Here is a 22146-nt window from a genome sequence, read left to right on the forward strand (position 1 = left end):
ACATATTAAAACCAGTCTTTAACACTGTTTTTCTTCTTTTATTATCTTAAGAATATTGGCCTAGCAGTTTCTTCTGAAAATAATCATATAATTATGATACAACCCAGCAATTTTTAGATACTTATCCAATGAAATGAAAATTCATGTTCATACAAAACCAGCACATGAATGCATGTAGTAGTTTTATTAATATTTACAAAACTGTAAACAACCCAGATATCCCTCAACTGGAGAATGTGATATATTCAACTATGGGATATCCATGGAGTGGAATACTAATTAAATTAAATGAATGAACTAATTAAAATGAATGAACTGGTGATATACACCACAGCTCTGATAAGTCCCAGTGAATTACAGTAAGTGAAAAAAGTCAGATTCCACTTATGACATTCTAGAAAAGGCAAACTAAAGGGACAGAAAACACAGCAGTAGTTGCCAGAGGCTGACAACAAAGGGGCACCAGGGAGAGTATTTTCTGGATTTACAGAACTTTTATTTTATAGTTTGACTGTGGTGGTAGTTACACAAGTATATGTGTTTGTTAAAAGTTACAGAGTTGTACACTAAAAATGGTGAATTTTATTGTATGGAAATTAAACTTTCATTGCAAACAATAAGAAAAAAAGAACACTAATTTGGGAATTAGGAGAATAGGGATCTAGTTTCAGTTATGCCACTAACCAGCTGTGTAACCACGAACTATTATCTAATCCTCTTTGGGTCTTGGAACCCAAAACTGTAAAATGCAACTGGAAAAATTTTCTCAAAGAGTCTATTGCTATGTTCTACAAAGACTTCCTTCTTTAAGCAATGTGGTGGACCAGATGGCCTATTTCAGATCAGATGGCCTACTTCAGTTGCTGAAGTATCACTGTGGGGGTGACTGGACTAAAATACCCAATCTGTACACATGGTTCTGAAAAGTCTTCTTGGATTAGAAAGTAGTGTTTCTAATTTGTGTAATTCAAAAGATGAAGCTCTAGGAAAGTCCTCTGGTCATGCAATTCTTAACTAAAATTTGACACATATATTTGGACAATGTGGAAGAAGTCCTTCAAGAAACACTAATGTTTAATGAGCTATAAGTGGCCCTGGTAAACAATCATGGTCTTTTTTTCACTTTGTAGGCACTAATTAAAAAGGCATTTGGAGATGGTGGCATTTACTGCCTTCATCTGCTTTATCTGCCAGTTTGGATACTAGTGTCTACTGCCCAAAGTAACTCAACCCTCATAGTTGTGATTACATTTTTACACTATCCATGTATTTGTAGCCAAGGAAGACACTGAAAAGGACACGCAGGAGCGATATATATATATAGTGTTCCTGAGATGAGGGAAACATTTACAACTTCAAAAGGGAAGATACTGAGAATAAAAAATAATCTTGATAATGATGTTTAACGTTTACATTTTTGCCCCTGTAATACAAAAGTCCACAAATTATAGTCCACCAGCTATGTCTGTGAATAAAGTTTCATTGGTACACTGCTATAGCTCAATTCATTTTAGATTATCTGTGGTTGTTTTTACATGATGTGATAGTTGCCACAGATTGCCACAGATACTATATGGCCTTTATAAAGACTAAAATACATACATTTGGCCCTTTCAAAAAAAAAAAAAAGTCTGCCAACCTATTTTCATAGAATATGCCATAAACTAGGCTATACAGTTTACAAATAAAATTTCATTTAACCATCACAGCACCACCATGAAATAGAATTATTATCCCATCTGACAGATTAGAGGTGGTGAAATGTAATGGATAAAAGTTTGCTGTTGAGTCAGACAGACCTGCACTATGCTCTTTATTAGCAGTCTGACTTCGGGTCTATTAAACTTTTTTTTTTTTACGGTTTTATTTATTTATTCATGAGAGACACACAGAGAGGCAAGAAACATAGGGAGAGGGAGAAGCAGGTTCCATGTAGGGAGCTGATGTGATACTCCATCTCAGGACCCTGGGATCACACCCTCAGCCCAAGCCAGACCCTCAACCACTGAGCCACCTAGGTATCCCTATTACTTAAATTCTTAATCTTCTGTTTCCCCATACGTAAGTTGGGGTTAACCACACCATTGATCATGGTAGGGTAACTATCAGGAGTTGATGTGACAATTAGTGCAGTGATTTGTGTATAGTAAAATTTAAAATTCATTACCCATCTGAGAAACAGTCAGCTTTCAGTATCCCTGGGGTTTTTTTCTTCCTACAAATACTGTCCATTACTAAAAAAGCTAAGGATGCCCCCTCAAATGCTTGGTTATGAATTAATTTGATATTTTGCACCACCGCTGTGTGTTACATAAGGAACCTTTCTCCTGTCTCTCATGAATCAAGGAGAGAACAATGATGTTTCCAGCTCTGTACTGCATTTCCCAAGATAACTGGAGGTGCCATAACATGGGAGAGTTTTCTGCAGAAATGAGCAAACTAGCAAGACCACCAAACTGACATCCTGGCCACTTCGTGGATAGGACACAGAAGACCAAAAGGCTGTATGGAGGAAGAAACCATCTCAGTGGTCTCCAAGGGAACATTTAAAGCAGGACCAGACATGGGTTATGTTTCTTGCAAATATCAGATAGTTACAGGGCCACTGTGAACAAAAGAAGGGAAATCAGAGGCCAGCATTTCAGCTGAAGGACAGTTCTGGCTTTAGATGATGAGCTGTTTTATAAATTTTTTGTCATGATTCATTGTTAGTGCCTATAAACTGATATGCTTGCTATGAATCCACCATGTACACTTTTAAAATACCTTATAGTTTTTGTCTCTGGGTCAGCATCCAGAAGGAGGAGAGTAAGAAAAAGCAGGGTAGAAACTTCACATTCTCTGTGTTCAGATGACCCACAGGAGCTCCCCCAGTCCTTTTGAGACCATCTTAGTCCAATTACTGTAATGGGGTTCCTGGCCAACTGTGTGAAAATGATTGGTACAGAATCAATAGCTTAAGACCAGTTTTAAAACAGCCATCAAAAAGTCACAAAAGTAGGCTTAGCTATTATTTCCTTTAGAAACATGTTCAGAGATTTCCAGAAGCTAAGTAGCATTCTAAAATCTTAGTTTGGACTTATTCGGCATATTATTTCTACTGATTAATATTTGCAGAGATGAGGAATCAAATATTCAATACCAAATCACGTATCACCCCCGTGGTGAATTTCCCTATGATCTATATGTTATGCCAGTCCATTACTTGGGTAGAATAACATTCCAATTTTTATTATAGCAAACCCAGACCCAAAATATTTTAAGCCTACCCCAGCTGCCTTTAGAACTTCTATTATCAGTCATAAAAACAACTTGTCAATTTTTTTTTGTTTCACTTTTTTAAAAAAAGAAACCATCGCTTCAACAAGGCTATAGATTTTCTAAAGTCGGCCTGGCATGAAATGAGTTTGAACATTAACATGTAAAGGACAAGCAATAAAAAAGGTAATATGAGCGCAGATAGAATATCCAAGAGCTAGTGAACGTGATATCTTCTAAAGGGAATGGAATGAAAGAATGCAAAATGCACAGCTCTTCAAAGCTAAAGGAAGTGACAACAACTGAATTGAAAAGGCTGAACTTAGCATTACCTTCCCAGAACACAAACATATATTTAGCTTAATAGACTTGAGTACTATCTCAGGAAAAATCTTATATATTATGCATCTAGGGCAATGAAAGCTGTAGAAAATGATTTTGCAAAGCAAACACACTGCAGGCTGACAGCAGCATGGGGGAAAAAAAGGAGTCTAAGGCACATGAGATGAGTTTAGGTCTCATTTTCTCCATAACCTCAGAAGAAGAAAACAAAAGAGCAGAGGAAACCTCAAGACACTAACCAGACCTGGTAGAGAATGATGCATGTGATCGAAGCTTTAAAAATGTGACATACTTTCTGGTTATAAAAATAATGTAGATTTAAACTAGAAAATTTGGAAAATATAAAGAAAATAATTAAAATCACCCACAATCCCGCCACCTAGAGAGAATCATTATCCAAATATTGGCACGTTCATTGGCATTCCTTTTTCTGTGTACATATAAAAATATGTTCTTTTTAAGAAATCTGGTTCATACTGTAAATATGGTCTTTTCCCCTCCACCCCCACTTCCTATTACTTCTTGAGTACTTTCCCCACATTGTCATATATTCCTTGAAGATTTAATTTTAATGACTGTGTTACATTGTATCTTATGAGTTAAAGCAGAATTATTTGTTTCTTTCCATATTGCTGAACCTCTAGGTTGTTCATAATTTTTCAGTTTTATAAATAGCACCAGGATGGACTTTCTTATAATAAATCTTTGAATCTCTATTTACTTCTTCAAAGAAACTAACAAGTATATCAGTATGTCAGATTCAAATTTAAATCACTCAGTGTATTTGTACCTATAAATTTACCACTGGAAGCCTCTGGAGACAAATGCAAATAATGCATATCAAATAAACACACTATTTTCATATCACTCGAAGTCTGTATTCATCCTTCTAGAGCAGTCATCTTTAGGCAGTACATCACTTTCTCTAGGCAAATGGTCTATTACTGGGTTATAATCTAAATGCAACATGAAACTTGGCTGACCCAGATTTCTCCAATATCAGTATGCACACAGTTACAATATTCAACAGATTGAAAAATACCCCAGGCTCTCAAAAACACATATTTTAAGCACCCTTTCACTTAAAATGGTGTGTAATGGACATTAAAATAAAATAAATAAAGGACTATAGCCAGTGGAGGTTGGTAGCAACCAATCTTATGTAGACACGAGTTACACATAGTGCAACTTAAAGTTTTCTTCAAATTCTAGCTCTCTCCTGTCACTTCCTGTTATAGGTCCCTGAAGCGCTCCCAATATATCGAATTTATAAATGATTCTTGTTAAGAATTATATGGTCATAATATCCCAGGCTTAAATTCTTTACAATCTATTTTTTATAAAAAAAGATTCTATTTTCAGGATGCTAAAGAGCATTCTCAAAAATCACCGAAGAGTATGTGTTCATAGGTATATATATACAGACACATACCTTTAAAATGGTTTATTTTTTCCATTAGTCAATGAAAAGCAAAGTAAAATGAAACACAACAAAAATCCCACTTTTATCACGATCCTATGAACTATGCAATCATGCAAATTCTGAGGCCCCTGACTAAGAGAGCTTGGGCAGCACTATACAAATTGAAGGGGTGTGTTTGTATCCATATCCATATCCTATATAATAAGTTCTCTAGGGTTGTGCAGTGCACAACCTATATAACGCTATGTGATGTTCTTGAAATTAGGTCATCAGATAATTCCGTTTGCTCATCCATTACTTATATGTGTATCTTTCCCCCAGTGACCCATGAAAAAGAGAAGTTTTAGGAGGGAAGTGGGCTTTAAATCTATATGCCTTTAAAAAAAATAAAAGAAATTCTGCAAAAACACAAAAATAGTTTCTCCCTGGCTCCCCTTTGTCATGGTGGTAAAGGTTTCTTTCTTCCCATCCTCCCCCCCTTCCATCCACCCACAAGGCAGCAGCAGGATACCTTGTGTGAGTAACTGTAGGTTTCTGACTTCTTCTCGCACCTTCAGCTGGAGCACCTGTTGTAAGATGTGCTGCCGGAGGTTCTCCTGGGCAATCCCCATCCGCTCAAGCTTTTTGTCAGTAAGTCTCAGCAGGGCTCGCCCTGCGGGGTTTCAAGAAATAAAAGAGAAAGCAAATGAACAATGGCTAAAAAGGATTTCCATCCTCATTTTGGCTAATCTTTCCTTAAAGGTAAGGTTCCTTCTAAACAGATGCTTTAGAATTGAGGGTCCTCAATTATTCTTATTGACAAAAATTGATAATATGGATAAAGAAAATGGACAAATTTAGAGAAGAACCTCACTTTTTAATCTAATTTTGGCAATCCTCAGCTGAAAACACATGGAGTCAAATAAAATAGCACAATTTTAACCTGGGTATTTTGGACACAGATTGCAGGTTTCCATAGAAACAACACGCTTTGGTGAGTGATGGGTCCTGAGGCTGGCCTGTAGGAACTCATGCACTGACAGACCAGTGGATGACCTGGATATTGTAGCTGTGGTTATAGAGAAACTCCATCAATGTTTAACTTGGGTTGCAATAATGTTTCTGTGAAACATGCATGTGAAGTTCCAGTTTTAATCTGCAGGCATTTGCCTGTTGCATCCCTAGTGCTGGGCTAGAGTTCATTTCTAGCCGGTGGGAGCCAAACCTTAATCTCAGCCTCTGGCCTCAGGCAAGGGCTACAGCAGTGGCCGTTGGTGAGGGGAGCAAGGTGAGGGCATCTAAAGATCGCAAAACAAGGAGCCTCCAGGAGTGAGTGCCTGCAGTGTGCAGACACTCCCAGGGCCCCAGGCAGCCTGGCATGGCTTCTTCCCCAGGAAGTCTGCATGACTCCCTTCCTACAGTAGTTTCCATCAAATTCCACAACTCTCTGCCACTCTGTGATTGCCCTGAAAGAAGCATACTTCCATTGTGAGAGTTTAGCACAAGAAATAAAGAGAATGATGGTGGTTAAATGCTGTAGCATTACCCTGTTCTCTCTCCCCAGCACCCCATCATCATACTTGCAGATCTTTCTCATTTCAACTGATGTAGAGTCAACTATGTGTGATGAATGCTATATCCTTGGGTATATTATCACCTACACTTCAGAAAATAAATTCTCTACCTCCTCAGAACAGAAACCCAACAGCCAGAAGATGGAGTCAATGGACATTTTCATCAGAAAAATAGGGAATTCTGGGTCCTGTGAATAGAGACAGGCAAAGGGAAAGAATCAGGTAGGAGTGATCTGTGCTGTTTGCTTTTCCCTTTTACCTCCCATTAACCCTTGCTAAATGTATCGGTTGGGATAAGTTAGGTAACACGTTACAATAACAAATGATCCCCAAATATCAGTGGTTACAATAAGGTTTATATCCTGCCTAGTGTACACATCAAATTCAAATCCATCCATCCTGAACATTGCTGCTTATTGTACCAGAGAGAAAAGAGGTGTTAAAAGGTCTCATGGCATCACAGCCTAGAGGTCATTTACATGAGCTAATGTAAGGGTCATTAGCCAGAGCTAATAATCACATGAAATTTCCCACCACAGTGTTCACACATGAACTGCACTTCCATCATGTGTCAGTAAGGTGATGCGGGGAGGGAAATATTGGATGGGCAGCACTGATAAGAACACCAATACGGACTTGGCTTTGGACCAGTGCCTGGCAGGGAAGTGAATGCAGTGAGCTGTGGTGGTCTAAAGCTTCAGTAAAAGCTACATCTGGAAGAGGAAGGTGAGGTAGGGGAAAGGAATCCTAGGTGGCCATAGCTGAAGCTTGACAACACAAGGCAGATTGTGGTGGCCATGAGAACAAAAGGAAAGAACATAAACAGACTCCAAGTAGTTCTGGTTGTCTCCTGTGATAGACAGAATGACACCCTCCCCTCCAGAGATGTATATATCCTCATCTCTGAGACCTGTGAATTTGTTACCTCACATGACAAAAGGGACTTTACAAGTCTGATTATGTTAAGGGTCTTAAGATGAGAGAGTATCTGGCATTATCCAGATGGGTCTAATCTAATTACACAGGCTTTTATAAGTGGAAAAGACAAGAGAGCCACAGAGAGAGAAGTGACAATGGAAGCAGAAGTCAGAGTGAGGTGGCCACAAGCCAAGGAATTCAGGCTTCGAGAAGCTGGAAAAGACAAGGACATGGATTCTCTACCATACTCTTCCATCAGGAAGCATCTCTACCGACACCATGATTTTCTGTAAGAATCATTTCAGACTTCTGATCTCTACAACTATAACACAGTTAAGCTGTATAATTTTATGCCACTAAGTTTGTGGTCATCTGTTACAGCAGCAGTTGTTCTTTTGATTGAAATTTAACATACTTTTAAGAAATGAACCGATGGCTTTAGATTCCCTTTCCTAGTTTCTGGGCAGTGGCATACTCAAAGGTAGAGAACCAAGGGGTGGTGAGCCTGAGTCCGAGGCTTCCAGGACAACCCTGCCTTCAAATGCCCTCTTTACTGTCAGACCTTGGTCCTGAAGTTTCATTTCAGGAAGCATGGTATTGGGTATCCTCTATGTGGGTAATCTGCTTCCAAATAAGATATCCAGCTCTTTATACATGCTCTCAACTTACAATGCTGCATAAAAAGACTCCCTGAAGTTCAGATGTTCTAAATCCCTCTCAATACCAAAATACAGATCACCCATCCTCCTTTCTGTTCCCCATTAATTGAGCTGTGGTTTCATAAGCTGTGACATTCGGGTGCTCACACTGCTGAGGCACTGGTAAGATACACTGGAGCTTGGTCATGGTAAGCTGGCTGGTCTGTCTCTAGAGCACAAGCTAGTAAGTCAAGATGACAATTTTGTTCCAGTGTGCATGGCTCAGCTTCTCTGTCAGGTGGCCCCCTGAGAATCTCTAGCCTTGGTCTTTCCAGTAATGCACCTGCCGGGTCGATCCATAAGCCCTTTCAGAAAGTTATCCCCTACTTGGGTGGGTTAATAACATTAGCTCTGAAAATGCAAGTTCCAAAATTCCATTAGTTGTAAAAATCTGTGCTTTTTAGACTATGTGGTGTAAACAATTGTGCCTATCAACATTTCACATGCTGAATACTCAGCTGTTCAAACTGTTTTATGTAAATTCTGAGAAAATAGATATTATTTCCATTTTTGGAGAAAGGAAAATTGGGAAGTTGAAAAATATTCAAAACACGAGAGCCTTTCCTAATTCTTCCTACTATACCTTTAGTTGTGCTTTCACTTCCTTGGGAGGAAAATAAAAGGCCCAGACTATAAGAAGAGAGATTATGGGAAAATTGTATACAACTTCCTGATAAAACAACTTCTAGAAAAGATCATGATCTGCACACTGACAGTGTTATGAACAAAATCTGATTTGTCTTCCTTGGATGGTTTCTACAGAGCCACTCAGGTCCTTAGTTCTGAAAAATCTGCCCAATAATTAGAGCATTTCAAGCAGCAAATGTCCCCTGTCCCATCACCTACTGCTGACCACAAAACAGTGTCCAAATAAATGTGGTGCTGCTTTTGATGCTGGTGTCAGAGAAGCGATAAACAATCAACAATCACTTTTTTTTTTTGCAATTCATGTTGTCATTTTTTGTTGCTTAGCATAAAAATCCAATTGTTAATTCAGCAAACACTTACTGTGCACCTACTGTGTGTCCCTGTTATTATTTTATTCACCTTGACTATATAATGATGAACAGGACAGACAGGGTCAATCTTGGTGCCTTCAGAATGGCAAGGCAGGCAGCTCATGATAACTGTTGGCAGGCATGAGTATTAAGAAAAGGCAAATATGAGATCACAGAACTGCGTGACCTGACCTTGTCTGGGGACCAGGAGACTGTCACTGAGTAAAGAACACTTAACCTAACACTTGAGGAGTAAGTAAGAGGTAGTCAGACCATGACCACTGGATAAAGCAAAGATTTTTTTAAAAGTCCAGCAACCAGGTGGATGAAGAAGGAGCCCACTCTTGCAGAGAGAGAACAGAGGCACGCTGCTATAGTTTTTACGTTCCCTGCCTTTTCTCTTGAGAAGGTCATGGGCACCTTGCTCTGCATTCAGCTGTTCCACATAGAGAGGAATCAAGAAGAGAAAAATCAATTCAGTCTCAAAAGAGGAGCACTAACTAAAGTTCCTGATACTCCAAACTTGTTATAAATTTAGTTAACCCAGGCTGCTCAGCCTTCACAGACCCATAGATTCTTGGAGTCGGAAGAAGCTTAAAGTCCTTCATTCACATTGATCATATGCCGACCTTTTACTTCTTCTTTTGTTAAGCATTTATTGAGCATCACTGTATGCCTGACACTTTTCTGGGTCCTGAGGCTATAAATAGGAGTAGTATTTTCTGTCTTCATGGAGCTTACCATTTAGTTCGAGGGGCAATTTTCAAATGAACTGATACAGGGGCAGACGGGGACCCCTACCGGAAGGATGGCACTTTGTAGTTTGGGTAGTGAGGCAAGGCTTCCCTCCACAGGTGACACTGGAACATCTGGAAGTGTTAAAGCAATGAGAGGAATGGCAGGAAGGCTAGTGTCATGAGGGTCGAGTGGACAAGAGAATGATAAGAAAGGAGGTCTGAAAGAAGGCAAGTGCCAGATCACACAGGACCTCCTAGGTCCTGGTGAGGACTTTGGATATTATTCTGAACATGGGAAGTTTTAATAACGTCCCATGATGATGTGGACGTGATCTTACCTATTAAAAGAATCCCTGTGGTCACTATGTGGAGAACAGATTGGGGGTGTGGAAGTGGGGGTGGTAAGGAGCAGTGGGAAGAGTTAGTACACTGCCACGGGAGTCAAAACACGAGGTGCTGCTTCCTTGGATGAGGAAGGAAGGGGGGAAAGTCATAAGAAGTAGGAGTGTTCTAAATTGTGATACCTAGAAGTGGGGTGTGAAAAGAAGGCACACCTCAGAGATGATCAGGTTTTCAAGCAAAGCCATGAAGGGCTGGGTCTTCCATTTCAGTGCAGGAAGTTGAGTCAAATGAGGACGAGTTGGAGGCACAGAAAATCATGGTAGTGTGAGTGCTATTTTTTTTCTCTTGAGGTCACTTGGGATATAGAGAAGTAGTGAAAAGAACAGAATTAAACAAAAGAAGGTTTGAATATTCTTCTTCCCAAATCCCAAAGCTCTGAGCTGACTGTAGGCAGGTCCTGGTGGAATTTAGAGAAATATGAGGGAGCAATTATGACCCACGCCCTGTACTGCTTCAACCCCAGCAATGGTCCTCAGGGCTAAAAACGCTTTCCTAGGACCCTCGGTGAAAGCTCAAGCCAGGGAATATTCAGTGAGAAAAGTTCACCCAGGAGAAATACGGATCTGATGCTCTGCTAACGGGCCTGGAAAATTAGTACTGTGCTGTAATTTAAGCTTGAGTGTAGACATAAAAGCTTTATCAAGTGTGGCCCACCACAGTGCTAGCTCCGTAAGAATCAGTATCTTTCCTGTCAGCCTCCCTACTGTCCCTTGTTCCCTACGATTGCATGTAATGCTCAAATATTTATTGAGTGAATACACTTAGTGCTACTAAATGAATGTTCTCTTCTTTACTCACAGACTGATGATCTCAAGGTCATTAAATGACTATCTTTCTTGATGTAAGAGACTTGGCTGGAAACCGACTCCCAGGACAAGGAGAAACTGAAAATAGCAGAGGGAGGAGGCTGTATTGTGTTGGTGGTGACCGCAGATGCCAAGTTGAAAGGAATAGAGAACTTGACGCTAAATGAGTACTTTGCCTTCCGGCAGGCTTAAAGAAAGACAAGTGTCTCCTCCTTTTCTTTCTTTTTTTTCTTTCTTTCTTTTTTTTTTTTTTTAAGATTTTATCCATTTATTTGAGAGGGAGAGGGGGGAGAGGGAGAAAAAGGAAGAAAAAAAGAGACCACAAGAGCAGGGGGAGGGAGAAGCAGACTCCCCACCAAGCAGGGAGCCCCACTGGGACCCATCCCACAACCCGGGACCATGACCTGAGCCAAAGGCAGACGCTTAACTGACTGAGCCATCCAGGCGCCCCTCTCATTCTTCTTTTGAACAGGCACCAAGTGAGATTGCAAGCCTTGATGGGCAGATGGGCAGGAAGAATGGATGAGGAGTCATGGACACAGAGAACAGTGTATTCATTTCCTACAGCTGCTGTAACAAACTGTAAACATGGGGATTTAAAACAACAGAAACGTATTCCACATCCTCTGGAAGCTAGAAGTCCAACATCAGTTTCCCTAGCCTGAAATCAAAGTGTCATCAGGGCCATATTCGCCCTGGAAGTTGCCGAAGAGAATCCATTCTTGCAGCTTGCAGCTTCTGCTGGCTGCTAGCATTGCCTTGCTGGAGGCCACATCACTCTAATCTGTGTATCCTGGTATCACCTTCTCTTCTGTGTGGGTACTCTCACTCTCCCCTCTCTTGGAAGCACGCTTGTAATGTGATTTAGGGTCCAATAAAATAATCCTGGATAACCTCTTCAGATGAAAACCACATCTTCGAAGACCTTTTGCTTTATAAGCATTTAGCAGTTCCTTCACTAAATGGCTGCCATTCAGTCTACTTCAAGCTGGAAGGAATCTTTGGGATTTCAGAGTATGGCACAGGATTTGTTGTGTTCTACATAGAGAAGTGAGGCTGAGAGGGGCAGCTGACTAAAGCCACGCAGGAAAAGCAGGGGTTGGGGGAGGAAGACTTAGGTCTAGACAAGTGTTTCTGACCTTCAGGCCCAATCTGGTCTTAGGTCTTGAGTTCAGGTATTCCCTACCTTCTGCTCAGAATATTGTAACAGAAGCCCTGTCCCAGCTTTTTAAGATGGTGACTGTATGCCATAAAGCACAAGTAGAAATTTCTGGGTAAGCTGGCAGTGGTGCAAAGGATGTGGCTCCAAGCCCTACCCTGTTGAGAAGTCTCAGTACCACTCTGAGTGGTTGGGGACTTCTACTCTTCCCAGCGAAGAGGAACCACAGGGCCTCTCTTCTGCTAGAAATAAAGGTCATTTACAGTTCCCCCAAAGAAAGGGCCATTTGTACCCTAGGCTAGCGCCAAACCTGCTCTCAGATAAAGGCCTGTGCCATGCACCAAGTAGGTGTCCCTGGCTCTACCCACTCTTGGCTGCTTAAAAGCTACAGAGTGATGAATGTTGGACACACAGCCAGGGTCCCACAGCCTGAACCCTTGTATCTCCATCTCCTCATCATTCCAAAGTCATAATATCTGGAACAAAGAAATAAGGAGAGAGGTGGAATGGCTAAAAGCACAGGATCAGGAACTAAAAGGTTTCAATAAATGCCCAGGAAAGCATATTTCAGTCTTAGCTTTCTCATCTTTACAATGGGGATGAAATGACACTATTTCATAGGGAGACTGAGGATCCATCAACATAAAACACATGCCCTTTGCAAACTGAAATCATTAACATCATGCAATATGGTTCCTATAGTTCTCTGGCTGAGAATGCTTCCCCCTCCTCATAGCAATGATCATGGTTATCAAACATTTATTGAATAGTTACAGAGTTAAACACTGTCCGTAGAGTCTGACACAGATTACCTTACTTTCAACAATTTCTCGAAGATACTTCTACTATCTATACCTGATTAAGAGCGGCTATCCCCATCTGAAGGTCATATACCCGCTAAGCTACAGATCTAGGATACAAATATACATAAAGACCATGCTCTTAACCATGCGTTAAACTGCCACCCCAAAATTTTTCAAGCAGACTTTATGTGTCCCCAAACCCATGTCTGCCAATTCTTCAGCAGGGAGCACCAAAGGTCAGGAGAGAGGCTGAGGGGCAGAAAGGGGTCATCATCTTGGATGAGTTAAAGGCAAGCAGTGCAAACACTGGCATAACTTCATAATACACAAGCTGCGATGCCCTTCATTCTTTGGTCTTCACTCGGTAGTATATCCCAGGAGACTGAATGGTCTTTGAGAGCAGCCATTAAATAGATTATCTATGTCTGCACCATGAACTGAACAGATCATGCCACTAGGAGCTAGGAAGAGAAAGATAAGATGATTTCCCTGCCAGTGGGACAAGCACAGGTTCTTTCAGAGCCCACAGGAGGGGTACCTAACTTTAGCTGGGGTCCTTGAGCAACAACAAAACCCAAGATGGTGAGTAGGAGGGAGAAGGCATTCAAGGCACGGAACAGCATAGGCTAAGACAGGGATCTGAGAACCAAAAGGTACATTTAGGGAACTCCAAGAACCTTGAGATTGCTGCGTGTGAAACATGAAGCAGGGAGCACATCATGTAGGATCCTGCCATTTCATGATGTTCTACCCTATAGATGGGCCCATCTTACTCTTTTTGTTTACCCCAAAGTAGCACGTAGGATACACCAAAGGATGATGTGCATGGTACAAAAAACACTTTCATTTGTAGGACGAATACCTCATTTTTGCCTACATTATATCGCTGCCCATTTCTTTTTTAAAAAGTTTCATTTATTTATTCATGAGAGACACAGAGAGAGGCAGAGACAGGCAGAGGGAGAAGCAGGCTCCACGCAGGGAGCCCCATGTGGGACTCGATCCCAGGACTCCAGGATCATGTCTTGGACCAAAGGCAAGCACCAAACCGTTGAGCCACCCAGGCGTCCCCCTGCCCATTTCTGATAAAAGAATCTCTCTTGACTTTTGGGACCTGGTCCTCCTCATCTGGTGGGCCTTTTAATAATTAAAAAAAAATTCCCTGTGGTACATTTTACTTCTAAAGTACTATGCAATATTCTTATTTTTAAAAAGGATTTTATTTATTTACTCATGAGAGACAGAGAGAGAGAGAGAGAGAGAGAGAGACAGACATAGGCAGAGGGAGAATCAGGCTCCTCATAGGCTCCTCATCGAGTCCCCAATGTGAGACTAGATCCCCCAATCAGGATCATGCCCTGAGCCGAAGGCCAGATGCTCAACTGCTGAGCCACCCAGGTGTCCCACAATGTTCTTGCTTATTATATTTATTTTTCATTTTCAAATTCCTTTCTACCTCTTCCCATAATGTAAGATCCACAACAGCAGGGCTTCATGGATGTTTCGAAGCATGTAGTTAAAGCCTAACTCAAAGTAGGCACTAGATACATATAGGTTACCCACCTGGTGGCTCAGTCAGTTAAGTGTCCCACTTGGTTTTGGCTCAAGTCATGATCTCATGGGTCATAAGATTGAGTCTTGCATCAAGTCCCTCATTGGGCTCTGCTCTCAGTGGGGAGTCTGCTTGAAGATTCTCTTCCTCTGCCCCTCCCTCCCCACTCATGCACACATGTTCTCTCACTCTAAAATGAAATATATTAAATATATATATAGATGTTAAATGAATGCTGTGTGTTCACTAGAATTTGTTGGAATTACTAAAATGCACTAGAATTGCCATGATTTATAAGAGAGAAGTTCTTTCTTTCTTAGATCATGTCCCAAGGGACAATACAAGCTTAGACTTACTGTCAGTTGCTATCTTTGTCAACACATGGAGAGAATTTGCTAGAGAATTAAGCCAACAGAAAGGGCAAAGCTGAGAGATTAAAAAAAAAAAAGGGGAGTGAGAAAGAAGATAACAATATGGGATTTCCTGAATACAGCCCTGCATGAAGTCAGATACCCCTGGGTTTCTCATTTATGTAAGGCAATACGGGGTGGGGCTGGTTAGCAAGCTGAGATCATTTACACCACTTGATTATAGCATTTATACCACAAGATTCCCAGGAAATCTTGACTTACAGATCCAAGCTCATATATAATGCTTAGTTGAGGCACTGTACTGTGCCTCTTATTCTCATTTCAAGAAAGCCCATTATGATATAGGTAAGAATGATATGTAACCTATCTTATAATAATTGGTTTTCAGAAAGTTAATCATTGGCAAATTTTGGTATTTTAATTTTTATTACTTATAAATTATTTGGTACACACCTTAAATCTGACTGTACATTTTTATTTGATGCACCTGGTACAAACTACTTACCAAATTTATGACCAGTGGTCGAAAATACAAATGTTGTCAAATGTGTGAAGAGAACCACTCTAAGGGACAACAGGGAGTAGGTGGACCACAGTAGATTGGACAGTTTGGTTCTTTAACTTTCTAAAATAAGCAATTCCAATCCATTTTTGCTATGCTAGATATAGGCTGAGTGTTGCTACTTCTACTATTTTTAAGTTAAGAACAACTGAAAATCTAGAAGGTTTATGAAGCCTCCCAATTTAAAATTTGCCCGTTTTTTTCCATACTATGAGAGCCAAACAATTCATGAATATGGGTCCTATTTGGCTCAAAGGTTTCCACCTGCAACATCTGACTTTTAACCACCTCCTCCCACATCCCTCCCACAGGCAATGGAAAGTGATTCCAGAACCTCACCTTCAGCGTCTCATCAGGCTTTAGGAACAGACTCCAAGTTTTGTGATTCCATTCTCTACAGCCTATTCTAAATTAACAGCCAACTGAGACCAAGGGGAGTTGAAGACTAATATGAACTGGCCCTCTGTGTTTTCTAACTTGGATATGCCTTAAAAATCCATTTTCATAAGTAACCCCCATCCCAGTGCTTGATTTCCTAAAAGTGACTGTGAACCAATACCAGAGCTAACAAGGACTTTGAGGTCAGCCAACCTATTGCTTCATTTGTTGGCAAGAACGCGTACAAAACCTTCCAAGACCAATAAATTTCTTCTCACTTCTACCTGAGAGCACAGCCCACTTGCCAAGCCTGGTCACTCTCTTGGTTACATTAAGAATGATTAGCCATTAATTGAAGGCTAAGAGAAGGATTCATGGACATTTATTTGCACTGTAGTTGCTGTAAGTAATTTACTATACTGATGGGAACTGTATGCATTGGTAGTTTTGTTCTGTTGTTTTTAACCAGTCTGGGTTAAAAGGACTGTCTTAGACAATCTTTTTTTTTTTTTTAATTTAATCTTATTTAAATTCAATTAATTAACATGTAATGTATTATTAGTTTCAGAGGTAGAGTTCAGTTGAATGTAACACCCAGTGTTCATTACATCACGTGCCCTCCCGAATGCCCATCACCTAGTTACCCCATCTCCCCACCCCTCTACTGACAATCTAGTTTTTTGGTTCAATACATTCAGGTGCTTATGATGTTAATAGGAAGAAACTGGAATAATGTTATTTCCCATCTGAAATATAAATTCAGAAAGAAAGGATATGATAGTGCTTTTCAAACAGAGTGAAAATGTAGCCTTGCACTATTCTTTAGCCCTCCAAGAAGGAATACACATCTTCCAAACAGTAAATTAAAGGTTAAATCCTTTTATGTTGTTGGTAGTACATAAAGTTACCAAATCCCCTCCAAAAATTAATTTAAGAAACCCCTAAAACATTTTGTTTTGGGATTCTGCTTTAGTCCCTGGGAAGACTCAGTAATTACTTCCCTTGTACCTTAGAGCAGATTTTTCAAGCAAAGAAATCTAGTACCGACATAACGGAGAATAGAGCTGAAGATTTATGATATCATAAACAACCTTCAAGGTCTTTTCTGTTTTTGATAGGTAGACCCAACCTCTTGGTATGTTTGCTTTTATTTATTAGCATTTGTATGCATTGTTTTGGGATTCTCTGTTAATTGAGTGCCACTAGGTGAGCAACCCACCATGCACTACGCTTTTTTTGAAATTAGTTGCCAAGAAGCATGTGAGATATCTATTGACAAGTGTCCTCCCAGCCCTTGATATTCTGCTCATGGCCATAACAGCCAAAACTGTACAGTGTTCATATGCTGAAAACAAGCACTGGGCATGCTAGCTTCTCCATGTGAATTAATTTGAACTAGTGACTCATAGCCAAAGTAATGTTTAAAAAAAGTTTTTAAGCTATGTTGACTCTTTCTGATGCTTAGGAATTTGTTCTTCTTTAAATGTTTAAATGCTTAACTTTATTAGTATTGGGGATTTTTTTTAGTAGAAAAATCAACAAGTGAGAACCGTCCCTGGTCCAGATATATTCAACAGAAGACATGGAAACTACTCCTGTCTTCGGTGAGATGAAAAATTACCTGTGATGTAAGATCAGCAAATATTAAAAAGCCTTAAAGCAATTATTGAAAGAACCTGTAGCAATGACCATGAGGACCATAAGATCTTGAAAGTTAGGGCTGGATTAACCAGTTATTAGCTACCTGGTTATTTCTCCGCAATGTTTCACTTTTCTAGGCTTCAATTTCTTTACTGGTAAACTGAGGATGATGACACCCTCTCTCTCATGTTGTCCTGATTAAGTACTCAAGAAAGTAAGCAAATAGAAAATAATGTTGCCACTTTTAGAAAGAAAGGTAAGAAGCCCACCCAGGAGCCTATGGGTAGTGGTATAGCTCACTTCAAAACTGATGGGGTTACCTGAAAGGGTGGTGGGTGGTACCCTGATGGTGAGAGCAAGAATCTTTTATCGGGAACGAGTGGTAACAAGGTAAAAGAAATTCTACTTACTACATGGCAAATTTCAAAAGCCATCAACAAGACATGAAAGTAGAATGGAACTCTTCTCCTTAACTTAGTCTATTTTGGCACTATTGACACGTGAGGCTGGATAATTCTCTGTTGTGGGGGGGTGGGGGGGGTGTTCTGTGCATTGTAGGATGTTCTGCAGAGTCTCTGGCTTCCACTTGATAGATGCCGGTAGCACCAGCTCCCTCCCAGCTGTGCCAATCAAAAATGTCTCTAAAGTTCTGCCAAATGTCTGCTAGAGGGCAAAATCCCCCCGGTTAAGGACCATGTATCTGGATGTTTGCTTCCCACAGATTCTCAAAATGCTAATCTCCAAGAGACAGACTAATCCTTAGCATTGAAGGTTCATGGGACTCAGGTGGTTGAGGAGACAAACCAATCCAAAACTCACTTTTGGGAAAAGCATCTACTATGTGTTAGACCTTCCTCCATTCATTGTCCCATTTAATCCACAAAGCACCTTGGAAAGCATTCTTAACTCCATTTTAAAGATGAGAAAATGGAGATAGCACCAAAGCACCCAAGCAGCAGAACAGGGATTTCAACCCAGTTCCACAAGTAAAAATTTCCACGTGTTTGATCTTGAAATGTCTCAATCCTGTAACCACAGCACTTCAAATGAGATTTAACTTAAGGGGCCTCATGTAGTAGTAAAAGTTGACTGAGGGAACCAAGACCATAAGCTTTGACTGACACTGTTTGGCAATTTAGGTACACATCAACATAATATTATCTTCATGTAAAGAGTAAAGATAAGCTCAGCAAACTTGAAGTCCAAAATTTGATGTCAACAAGTTACATCACTAAAAGTTGTGTTAATATTAAGAAAAGCAACATGAATACATTCTCAGTCTTATTTTTCCATGTCTCCATACATGTTACCCCTTCTAATGCCTTTCTTCCCTTCTTGTCTGATGGGCTTCAAGGACTGGCGTGGCTCTGTCTTTCTCAGCAAGTGCCCCCTGACTCCCTTTGCAACCTTACCTTTGGAGCAGGTAAAATACAAGGTGGTAAGTGCTACAGTAAGGATCTCTATTTCTCTACCTAAAGGTTCTTAAAGGTGTATCTTTTCATTTATATATTGACAATATCCAGGAAATGGCTTAATAAATTACTGAAATAATACTTGGACAGTGTCACAATAAAGTGTGTCAAAGGAAACCCAAGTTAGAGAACGTGGCAGACCCTAAGGATAACAGTCCCATGTTGCATTGTCACATACATTTGAACTAAATGGCTTTGCCGTGTCTGTAGCATCAATACTTTGACTTTGCAAAAAGATCTGCAGGCTTGCAAGAGCCATCAAATAGTTCAGGCTGGTGATGGTGCTAATGGTTGTAGGACTTGAGATAAAATGGATAACGGCTTTCTTCTCTTATTCGTTCATCTCAGAGATTATAATGCTAGAGCAGGAAAGATGGGAAGAACAGAATGAGGGAGAAGACTGACGCCGTGATGAGTTTGATCACTCCTGTAGAGTAGCAGCACAAGAAGGGGCACTGGATGGCCCAGGCAGCATGGACAAATGGCTTTATGATGATTATGGGTATAACCCATGGAATCAGACGTTTGGGTGTGAATCACATCTCTGTCACTTAAGTGACATGCCACCTTAAGCAAACTACTTAACCTGATTTAAGTGTTCATTTTTCCATCTTATCAGTGAGTATAAGAGTATCTCTGTCACAGAAATATTTATAAAGAATAAATGAGATGATACACGAACAGCACAGTGCCTTCAGAAGAAGTTAGCAATGGATGATAATGATCAGTCCTAGGACTGAGGACTAGCCACGGATGAGCCTATGATCAGCAGTGTGGCTCCTGTGTTCCCACAGATGAAATGTACGGCAACCTCCATGCTAATTACAAACACCGACACTGAAGTAGCACACCTCTTTATTCACTGTTACTGCAAACTTTGCTTCATGGCTCAAATCACTTAGCTGCCCTCAATTTCTCTTCTTACAATTTCACTTTATAGGAAGTGTGTCTTAGATATTTAAAGTAATGTCAAATTGATTTTTTTTCTAAAAAATTCTAGTTGCAATGAGACATTTCAAGAATTTTTTTTTTAATTTTTATTTATTTTATGATAGTCACAGAGAGAGAGAGAGAGAGAGAGAGAAAGAGAGAGAGAGAGAGGCAGGCAGAGACACAGGCAGAGGGAGAAGCAGGCTCCATGCACCGGGAGCCCGACGTGGGATTTGATCCCGGGTCTCCAAGATCGCACCTGGGCCAAAGGCAGGCGCCAAACCGCTGCGCCACCCAGGGATCCCACATTTCAAGAATTCTTTGGAAAGAAAGCAAAGCAAGGTCAACTTGGGTTTTCTCCAAGAAGCAAGCTAGAGCCAGTGTTCTGGGACCAAATGGCCATGTATGAGGGTTCTCCAACCTCAAAAGGTTTTAAATTATTATTGTAAGTACAATAATTTGTTCACTGTGGACACAAAGACATACTATAATCAATGATGAACTCTTTACAGTCATAAATGATAAAATGGACTGTAAATAAATTGGTGAAACAGGAAGATGAAGGAAAAAGTGAGACTCTTTGATATGATTTTTTTCCTTCTGATTTAGATTTGGTTATAAAATATTTGGTTCACTGTTGGTTCATTCTTCTAGTGATCATGTAATTAATAACTCATACTTTAACCATGTTGATTTCTGAGGGGAGAGACCTGAACTTGTAAGTAGAACACTTGGATTTGAAGCCTGGTGCCTCCATAGCATGGGTGCTATGTACTTGGACTGCTCACTTAATGCCACTGAGTCACAGTTTCCTCATATGTAAAATGGGAATAATGATCCTAATCACTTGGAGTTTTCTATGTAAAAGTTAAATTAATTAAAAGTACATTTGGAAGTGCCTACCACAGTATCTGACTCAACACATTTCTTTCAAATTAAACATACAGATTATATAAAGACATGCCTCAGTCTTCTATAATTGCCTTTACTATATTATAATCATGAATTTGTTCACATGCCTGTCTTCCCTTCTAAATCCTAGACTCTTTAATGAAGAGAATGTGGCTTTCATTTAACTGAATAAATCCAGGGCTCTATGAAGTTGGTGATGTTCATTAAAGTATTGCTAAATGAATGAATGGATTTCTTTTGTGAGAAAAGGAGAGCTCATTTAAAGAAAACAGGCCCAGAAAAGTGAAGTGAGTCACTCAAAGACACACAGCTAGTAATTGGCAGAGCAAAAATTAGAACCAAGACACCTGATTCAAATTCATGCTGCCTGTATTTACAAAAGTTCAGCATTCATTTAATAAACAATTAATGATCTTCTAACGTCAGCCATTAGGCTACATGCTGGGTATAAGCCACGAATCCAGCTGATATGGTTGCTGTGCTCACAGAGCTATGGTTTAGTGGGGAAGTACACATTAAAAAAATTAACAGGCAAATAAATGTTCTTCATGAGAGAAACAGTGGAAACCCAGGTGAGACTGAGAAATGGGGAAAACAAGTGTGAAAGAATCTTCAGGCTAAGATGAAGGATGAGAGCAACAAGAGTAGAAGAGCAAAAGTGCTCTGTGGCAAAGGAAAAAATATACAACATTCTGTGTAGAGTATTACTTTCAGAGAAGGCAAGAAGGCCAATAAGGTGGGCTTGTGGGAAGAGTGGAGGCCATCAGCTCAAGATGAAGACAGAGGGGCAGACCAGAGAAAGATCATTCATGGTCTTGGAGGCAAATCAAGGGTCTCATTATTTACTGCAAGTGCAATAGGAAGTCAGCATAGAGCTTCAAGCAGGGCAGTGACATGATACAATTTTTATTTTAAAACTCTGGCTGCCTATAAAAATAGTCTCAGTTGACGATCTAAGTGACATCTGGAAGTACAGAAACTGGTCAGAAGACTGGAGCTTCTGTTGAACCCACAGATGGTGGTTGCTTCTATTAGAAAGACAGTGATGAAAGATGTACATTTTGCATGTAGAATCAAAAGGATTTGGTGGTAGATTAGGTATTATTCGAGGCAGGAAAGAAGGGATTGTTAAGGATGACTTCTGGTTTGGGCAATAAAAGAAAGTGCAGTTGCTGACATGGGGGGTACTGAGTGAGCAAATTCAAGGGAAAAGATCAATACCTCTGGTTAG

At 40.2% G+C, this 22146-nt stretch overlaps 1 protein-coding gene across 16 annotated transcripts in view; it reads right to left on the bottom strand.

Annotated features, from left to right (window-relative positions):
• The window catches only part of SAMD12 (sterile alpha motif domain containing 12), a 379209-nt gene that overhangs the window by 161884 nt on the left and 195179 nt on the right, over positions 1–22146 (bottom strand). For 12 of the 16 annotated variants that reach the window (XM_025451023.3, XM_049092616.1, XM_049092615.1 and 9 more), the window contains exon 4: positions 5535–5675. In XM_025451023.3, coding sequence (XP_025306808.1) covers positions 5535–5675 — 141 coding nt within the window. Of the gene's footprint in view, positions 1–2766; positions 2925–5534; positions 5676–22146 lie in introns of those variants that run through there. The other 4 variants (XR_007401517.1, XR_007401518.1, XR_007401516.1 and 1 more) reach the window with 1 other exon arrangement.

Source organism: Canis lupus, chromosome 13 (genome assembly GCF_003254725.2).
Source record: "Canis lupus dingo isolate Sandy chromosome 13, ASM325472v2, whole genome shotgun sequence".
NCBI classification, from domain to species: Eukaryota; Metazoa; Chordata; class Mammalia; order Carnivora; family Canidae; genus Canis; species Canis lupus.